The sequence below is a fragment of the Cariama cristata genome, unplaced genomic scaffold (genome assembly GCF_000690535.1).
Source record: "Cariama cristata isolate BGI_N322 unplaced genomic scaffold, ASM69053v1 scaffold16306, whole genome shotgun sequence".
Taxonomy (NCBI): Eukaryota; Metazoa; Chordata; class Aves; order Cariamiformes; family Cariamidae; genus Cariama; species Cariama cristata.
Window position 1 is genome coordinate 13,519 of NW_009623930.1, and position 9,154 is coordinate 22,672.

General features: G+C 45.6%; 1 protein-coding gene across 1 annotated transcript; it reads left to right on the forward strand.

The window, feature by feature from the left end:
• Window positions 1-401: 401 nt before the first annotated feature.
• LOC104163844 (transmembrane protein 182-like) lies at window positions 402-8,164 on the forward strand (the record flags this gene model as incomplete). Its single annotated transcript, XM_009702971.1, has 4 exons — window positions 402-554; window positions 3,156-3,273; window positions 5,314-5,412; window positions 8,027-8,164. Coding segments are annotated over exons 1-4 (508 nt in total), but the record flags the coding sequence as incomplete, so codon positions are not given.
• Window positions 8,165-9,154: the final 990 nt, after the last annotated feature.

Here is a 9,154-nt window from a genome sequence, read left to right on the forward strand (position 1 = left end):
ATCTCACGCACAAACAGGGGTTTAAAAAACTCCGCAGGGTCCTGGGCAGTTCTGCATCGTAACCACTCCTGACCTACAGACGCTGCCGGACCGGCCGAGGCTAAGGGCTCTCTGCACGGCTCTTCTGACATGAACGGCCATATGTTTATTTGGAAATCTTCCTGCTCGGTCTCAATAGCTATTTGTCATGTTCCTTAATGCCACAGCTGTTTGGTTATGCCAGGTCATCTGCTTTTATTAGTCCTGTTCCCACCGCCCGCTGAAACTCACACCGGCCAGGAGAAGATTATTATCCGTGGCCAAAAATAGCACTTCTCTCGTCCTCCTCTTCCAGTGTCCCTGGAAACTTCACTGTTTTTCTTCTTTTCTGACTTCCAAATCTGCTGCCTACCTGCTGCCCCATGAAGGCTGGCGTAGCTGCCCTCACAGCCGGGATCTTCGGCGGCACCGGCGTTTTGCTCTTTCTCATCGCTTTCGGGACGGATTACTGGCTTCTAGCTACAGAGACCTGCGGTGTCTTCGAGCATGGGAATAGCACTCTGCGAACCGGGGAGGTAAACGCTGAAATCCTGTCTAACTTCAGAACGATTGACTTATTTTAAATAATTTAAAATTTTAAATTTTTAACATTTTAATTTTTTAACATTTTAAATCTGTGGTAATATTTATGCTTGTTGAAAGTGACCTGCTAAAGTAAAACGTCAGCCTCAGCTAACTTTAAAATCTAAACCAGTTTTTCCATAGTATCTAGCATTTTGACTGAAGTAGAGTGCGTCTAGGAAACATTAAGACAGCACTTCAGTAGTCTGGCAGATACGAACATTAGGGAATGAAAGGCAAAAAGGTAAGAGCTTTACTTGTTGACAGTATTTGCCTCTAAAGACAAAAGGTATCTCCTGATATTTGCCATTAAAAGATTTCTCCCTCTGTAGTTTCTTCTTTTAAAAATAGTTCATATTTCAAAGTGTAGGACCTGGCAATCACTTACCTCTGAAGTGATGTGACTACAGCACAGACAGAAAACAAAAGCGAACATCAGACGCAGAAGAGATTAAACAAGAGTTCCTGCCCATCTAACAAGAGGAGGCCTATAGATTTTAATTTTAAGATTTCTATGGGATTTTAGTTAGCAGGAAATGTAGTTTTCGAAGGACAATTCGGTATTTTAGTGCTAACTGCTGGTATCACTTGTTTAGAGATCCTTTTGAAAGCTTGATTTTAGCTGCACGTGCTGTTGTCTAACTCTTCAATGAAATAACGACCAGATCAGTTCCTTGAGCCACCCACTCTTCAAAAATGTTTTTGTGCTGATCAATGTGTGGATTCGATTAAAAATGCCAGGAAGATCCTTGTTGTGTGCAGATTTTTTTGTGACTTCAAAGTTCAATCCAATTAGGTTTGATTTTTTTTTTTTTTTTTTCTGGTGTGGTGATGTACACTGGGTAAACACCTTGGTGCCAGCAAGAAATATTCTCTTTCATTTCAGAAATCCCATAATCAAATGTAGGACACCGTTTGCTTGAGTCATGTTTCCAAATGACTTTATTGAAAAAAATAACGTATGATAGAAAAACTTCCTGGCAGAAGACACTGTCTGTACTATTTAAAGGGGCACAGTAAAGCCCCGGAGATGGCAGAGAGTCACGGACAGAGGGGTGCCGCTCAGGTTTTGTGCACTTGGGAAATGACAATGTTAATTGTTTCAGATTTTTGTTTGTGCTGTTGGAATTTGAAGTGGAGAGACTAGAGACGTTGCACTGCCTGACAAGAATAAGCATCTCAAACATTTAAGATACACTCTTGGCCAAGCGTTAGGGTGCCTGTCACTGAGGCAGAGCGGCTTCAAAAGCGCCAGGCAGAAATAGGAACTGCTCTTACTCTTTCCTCTGAACTATTTTATTTCTATTTCAAGCACTGCTTCTATTATTTCTATTTCAGTTACCGGTTGTGTACAACGGGCTGTGTTTTTACCTTCTCTGCCCTTTCTTAAATTGGCAAATCCTGTCCCTTACAGATAAGGATGGTCTCGAGTGTCTGCCAAAGAGTAATTAAACGCACCGTAGATGCACTAAGTCAGCAGCCATCCAGCTGATGAAGTTTGAGAGCTGCTTGGTACCGTGGTCATAGTATTTTGTTCTGAAAGTAAAAGGAGAATCAGGTCAGATTGCTGGAAGCAGTCACAACTTGATGCATAAAAACCTGGAGGCAAGGGAGGTATCTCCTAGCACCTCCCCGTTGAGTCCCATCTCCTTCCTCTAGTTCATAAGGTCCAAGCCTGTATGAAGTTTCTCCATCCTCTACAAAACATAATTTTGTAGCAGTCATGTCTCCTTTACCAGACGGTATGTCGTAAAGACAAAATTGATTTCGGCTATAGTTTTAGTAAGTTTTTTGGTAAATTATCCATGACTCAACTTTGCAATATCATCTCTTCTGGAAAGACCTAAACCTTGTGCTCACAGATCTGGTCTGGGGGTTGAAGTAGACTGACAAAAAAGGAAAAATTGTCAACATCCCTATCATGGTCTATGAGAAGGCCGGTGTGGGCAGAGTAATTTGTGTCTCACGTAAGTTTAGCGTAACTTCTACTGGGCTCAGCAGAGGGATAGAAGGAGGGAAACCTTTGGGCTGGTGATTGGAAGAGGCTCATTGGGAGCGTTAGAGTTGGGCTGGCTTCTGGGGTTAAGCCAGACCTTACGTGGCTTCTGTAGAGTAGCAAGGACATCTGAACTATTGCATTGGGTCACAGCTAAAATTGCTTACCTGGTAATCAACCTGCTTCCTACTAGTTACAACAGCATTAACATTTACTTAAGGAAAGTGTTTAAGAAGTAGAATATGCCCAGAATGGTCTGCTCCCTGACATACCCCTCCAGCTCTGGCAATCAGCAGTTTAAAGACAGTAGAGAAAGAAGAAACTGTTTTGTGAAGGTCTGCAGGACAATTTGTTACCAGAACATCTTGTAGCTGCGACACGGCAGAAAGTCAAGGACAGCAGCTGTTTCTGTGTTCCCCAATCCCTCCAAAACCAACTCAAACAACGACAAATGAAAACCCTCACAAAAGATGAAAGCAACAACTGTCTAAGCAAAAAAACCCCACACTTTCCACTGTGATACATCCCTGTATCAGCTTGGGCTTTCATTCCTCCACAGGTTGAAACGCTGACGGAGGTCAGGAAGGAGATCCTCACTTTCCATCATGAAGGCTTCTTCTGGCGGTGCTGGTTCTTTGGCGAGGGCCACCCGGAGACCATCTGGACCTTCTGGTACAGTGAGTACAATGCCACCACGCCATATCCACAGCATTCACTCACAGTTTGAACGGCAAACAAGCACAAGAAGGGCTTCCAGGGGTGAGGAGATGGTTGTCTGTCTTTTTTCCCCCATCGTCTCTCTATCGAAAGAAAATTTGACTCACCCTTTTTTGACTTGGATTTTTCTCTCTGAGGGTTGTTCACAGAAATGTAGGAACTTCTTGGTGCCATTTAATGTATCGCCTACAAAGTCTTGTGGAGTGGTGGCTTCCACCAGCAAGGACAACTCTCCCCCGATACCTCCTGATGTTTGCGTTCATCTAAGGTCTGCTAAATTTGAACACTTGCCTTTCCGACATTAGCATCACTGTTCTGTCAGTGTTTTCAGCCGTCAGAGTGCTGAGCATTCCCATCTCCCACTGATTTCAGCACGGGGAAGGCTGAACGCGCACGTGTGTGGTCTCCCTGGGTGCTCAGGACCTCTAGCAGTGGGCAGTGGTGGACCGCAGAGAGCTGTAACCAGATGTGCTTATACTCTTAAGCACACAAGACCTTTATTTTAAGATCTTGCCTGTTTTGCTTTTTAAGGTCATTGTAATTACACGTGTGAATAAACAGAGAACAATGCAAAAAATCACTTTTTTTTCTGAAAGCACGTTCACTCTTAAAAAAAAAATATGGAAGGAGAAGGCAAAACCTGTTCTGAGGCACCAGTTGGTGCTGACTGGTGGCCTGTGTGCAGTGAAGCGTGGGGTCTTGGCCCCGCGAACCAGGTGCTCCCACCAGAAAGAGCAAAAGAGTGAGACCATCCCATAACGCACCTGGCACCAGCCCCGCCGGTGGCCAAGCCAGCAACCAGCTCGCCCGCATTAGCGCAAAGTGGTTAATTAGAGCACAGCCTTTCCCTGGGATGCCACGGCCCTAGAGAAGTATTAGGGATAGAAAAAAAAGAGATTTTAAATAAGTTCTGCAAAGATTTTAAACACTGCGAAACCCTCAGCCCTGCGCTCGCTGGTGCCTCGATCCGCTCAAAGATGCTTACGTGCCTGCCGAGGAGCGTGATCGCCTCTTAGGGCGTTTGGCTGCTAATAATGCAGGTTCCCACAATGAATTTACTCTGCAGTGATTGCGATTTCAGGTGACTTTGCTGTCCCCCAGTCCCTGACCTGTGTTTCCTGTAAAATCTTGCAGGAACGGTTACCGCCACCATTCAACTGAACAATGCGAGATTTTTCACACTGAAATTTTTTTGAAGGGACAGGCTTGAGAAAGGGAGTTTGCCATCTAATTACATTATATGGAAATACATGATATAATATAATGTTACCTGAAGTAAAATGACTCTTTCTGATAACTGGCAAATTTGTATTACTTCTTTAGGTATTTATTATAATAGGATTGATCATGGCAAATTAATTTGCTGCTCTCATGGATGTAATAATTAATTCAATAGGTATTCCATAGTCAATTTAGCATGAACTAATGTCCACCTATTATAAAGTGTTCCTTTGAGCTGGGGAACATATTTAAATAAGTGGCCAACCATTAATTAATTCATTTAACATTCATTCTATTACCGTTAATCATGATAAGCCTCAGTGGTATTAATATTGATGGGGCACTTCCATTCCAATTGTGCTTTCCCTTCTCACAAACTGGAGGTCTCGTCAGGTAGCTTGTTCTGGTACCCAAACACCTTTGCCCCTTCCAGGCGGTCTGACACATTTTCTGCAGGAAAACCGCGACGGGAATATTTACACTGATTTCGGTTGCTCCATCTTTGATGATTTATGTCCACCTCAGACTAAGGTTATGAAGATGCGATGATGTACGGGTAGCAGTCTCAGATCTGTTATATCTCCCCTCTCTCATCGTTCTTCTTTTTCTTTTTTCTTTCTAGCCAGGATTTACTATCCTCCTTTACTCCCCAGCCTTCTGATTTCAGTCAGGGTTTTGTAGGTTTTGCAGAATAGTACATTGCCATCTAAATACTATAACTGTGATTTTGCAGAAAATAAAAGCAAACAGGGATTTTTTTTGTTGTTGTTCTTTTTCAGCCAGCCAAGCACACCCCAAGTTCTGCATGCACGGCTACCTCTTTCCCATGCCCATCACTCTTGGACCTTTCCCCCATCCTTCCTACGACACAACCGCAGGTGGGTTTCTTTCCTCCTCCCCCAGCAGCTCCTTTCCCAAGCGATCAGGCGGAGATTTACGATGTGGGTCAGTGCTGCGGTTCTCCCGTTGTAAATACACGTGGCCAAGCATGACCAAGGCTTTTGGAAAACTCCTTTACAAAATCACCTTGATTAGTTGACCGACTGAAGCTGTGAGCACATTGAGATGTTCTCCCACGTCTTCTCTCCTCCAGAGCCAGCCATGCCTGGCCATGAGCTGTGCACCCGCCCGCTGGGTGCTCAGCACCTACTCCTATGAGCAAGGGATGATGCTAAATCCACTCTCCCACCTCCTCACTCACTGGGAGGAGCTGGAGGCAAAGGGCTTCAGCCTCATGGCCAAATCCAGATGCTGCGGACAAACAAGAAAAATAATTTCTCCTGGGCTACAGGCTTGTGGCAGCCCAGTGCTGACTCTTTTCCAGAGTCTGGCTTCCTGGGAGAGCGCTGGTGTCGATTTGTTGCAAGATAAAATAAACAAACACTGGAAAATCAGTTAAAGACCAGATTGTTAGAAGATCCACATAAGTGACTGGCTTGTTTTTAATACACCGAATACTACACAGTTGGAGAGCTCTCCTTTCAACTGGTTCCCTTTTTATTTATGTTTCTCTGTATTTTCCGAGTTCTTTAATGAATCAGCTGCTGTTAGGAATTTTAATTTGCTAAATTGGTGGCAGCAGCTAGAATTAATTCAATGATCTTTTTTGAAATGAATTGATTTCTTTAAATAGTGTGCATCACTCTGCATTGCCTCTGGGGATCCAGGGCAGGCGTACTGCACAAACAAACATCTTGACCTTTTCCTTAGCCTTTAGCAGTACCTTTTTTATTTATTTTTTTTTTATGAGGAATTAATTAAAAAAAAAAACAAAACAAAACACATTTGTCAGTAGGAGCATGTGAGGGAGAGGAGCTAGTTTCTTTTGCTGTGCTGTGCAGGATTCCTGCCTCGGGGAACACGCCGTAGCGTAAGATGGATACGAGGGACCTGCCGATGGCAGAAGGAGGAGCCCGTTGCAGGCTGTGTGCGGCAAACGTGCGGGTTAAGCGGTGGGATTTCTTCTGCTTAGGAGAGACAGGCATGACGTCTAGTTTCTGAATGATCTTGCTGATAAACACACTATTTTTTCCGTACTAAATAAAGGGCCCTGGAGGCATCTGTCCCTGCCTGTCAGCCCTTGCTATGAAACCCTCTTCAGCTGCCTCTCAGAAATGCCCGTTGGGATGGGTGCTGGGAGGGGCTCTGCGCAGGGGCTGCACCCCGGGGTGCTGCGGGGCACCCACCCCTGCTCTCATCCCCAGGGAGATGAGGATATCTCAGCACCCACATTTAGGGCAGCGGGAGCACTGGGCTCCTCTGCTGCACCAGCCCCGCTGCAAAGCTTTCGGACAACTGCAGAGAGCAGACGCTTCTGTCGTTAACCCTCATTTTATTTCAAAATGGTCCATCCTCATATGCAAATGATGACAAAAGAGGAGGCCATCCAAGAAGAGGAGTCCTCCAGCTATTACCTGCTCCAGAGATAATTCTGCCTTATCTGCATCCTCTTAGGCTCCCTGAGAACAGCGGGTGACGGGAGGTTAAACATGAAAATGAATTCTGTGGTTTTGGAGAGTTCAAGATACTTATCTCTTCCTAAGTGGCTCTCCTGACAAAATGGCTTCAAACGAGTAAAACGCATCTTCTCTGTATCATTTTTCTTTCAAGTGTGAATCATTTCAGCATTACCCACTTGCTCGTGCTAGGCTTAGATCTTGGTAACTACTTCTGAGAAACAACAGGCAGAGCGAGATGCAGTGGTCCGAGGGGATCAGAGAAAGTAGGGGAATGGGGAGCAGGGTATCAGAAGGTCTCTGTCTGAAGACCACCACCTTTGGCCAAGGTGGTGACTGGAAGAGATTTCACTCTGTGGCGACTGAAATTAGTGGGCTCCATCCCATCTTGTGGGAAGTGATGGATGCAAGCTTACTCGGCTCTGGCTGGCGTGGTTGCATGGTCACAGCAAAACCCCCAAATTCCGTGGATGAAGAGACAGCTGTTCTCTTGCCCTGTTCTCTTGCTTGGAGTCAAGCAAGGCCATTAATGGGGGAAATTATGAGCTCCTGTTTTCCCTGCAGTCCTGCTAACAAAAAACGCATTTATTTTAAACCAGGAACCTGGCACCTTCCATAAGTGTTAATTAAAATAGAACAAAGATGCGGTCTGATTCTATCTCTCCAAATTTTGCTATTTTCTTTCCTTTCTTGCCAAGCTTTTCCATCCCCCACAGCCACAGCTAAGAATGGTGTCCTTTACTCTCACCCCCTTTTGTGCCGTGCTTCCCTGGCAAACCCTTCCAACCCCTTGTACTCATTCCAATCCCATTACGTAGGGCATGACATTCAACCTGAACTTGCACCGGTTCCAGGCACGTTGCACCCGCGCCGCGGCAGGGAGTTAGCAAAGCTGGAGCTCCAACTCTGCCTAACGTGAGCTGCATTATGAGTTATTGCTTTTACTGTTGCTGAAGCAGGAGTTAAGCACGGACTGAAGAAAACCGCGCTTGCTTTCCTTTCCTTTCCCCTGACTTTACTCTTTTTGCCCGTGCAGTGTACAGAGGCTTCTGGACGGCGTTCATCATGCTGGCCGTCGCCGCCGGGCTGGTGGGAGGGCTGCTGCTGGTGTGCGGCGTGCCCTTCGTCAACCCCCGCTCCTACAAAGTTGGAGGCGGATTCCTCCTCGCCTCGGGTAAGCGACGGTAACGGGATACGGCCAGGGCAGGAACGCAGCGGGCGGGCTCTGCTTGGTGCGGGCAGGGGAAGGGGAGGGAGCCGGGATGAGGCGCTGCTGGGGGGAGATGGGGGCTCTGAGGGGAGCGGCACTGACTTGGAGTAAATGATTTCCCTCTTCCCTCGCTGGAATTAAACCTCTGTGCTCAGTCAAGCTTTAGCAAGGTAGTCCTTAGTCCTAGGGTGGCTGGGGTTTGGGAAAAATACTTTTTTTTTTCCTACTTTACTACGCAACCCAGAGGAGCAGAACCTTTTGTTCTAGTGAAGTCCACGGCTGCGCTAAGCCTGGGCGGCAATCAGCCACGCTCTGTTCCCCTAAGTCAATCTTTGCGTTTGGGCCTCTCCTGTCTCTACTGTTAACATCTGGTAGAGCTGGAAACTCACTGAGCGATGAAGGGCGTACCCGGCAATTCAGAATGGGAGGGCTGGCTTAATAAAACTTGAAATGATAAAGCGGTGGCACAGCAGGAAAATGAATTAAAAATAGGCATTTATTCATTATTCCCACTGCCATTACAAATGATTCCACTGAATTATCACTTGGGCTTTTTCCTTTTCTGTATTTGAGGAGGAATAACTGGCTTAACTAGTAGAAATACTTGATTTATAATAGTGGCTCAAACTCAGAAAAAAGGTTTTTTGCGACTCAAGCAGCTAAAGGCTGGAGCTCAGCCGAGCCATGCCGAGTGAAGAACTTAATAATGAAGTCAGGCCTTTCTCTGATAAACCACTGCTTAATTATGGATCTTGCACCAGGTCCTGCTTCCTCATACACGGCATGAATCAAACACGAACCTATGTCTTTGCTCCCAGTTTGGGCTTTGAGCGTGCCCAGGGTTTTTGACGCTGAAAACATTAATGAAAATATTTAACAAGAAAGGTCCCAACATTGGCCTTGGAAGAACTCCACCTAAACTCCTTCCAATCTCACTATGCCCTGCCGTTACTA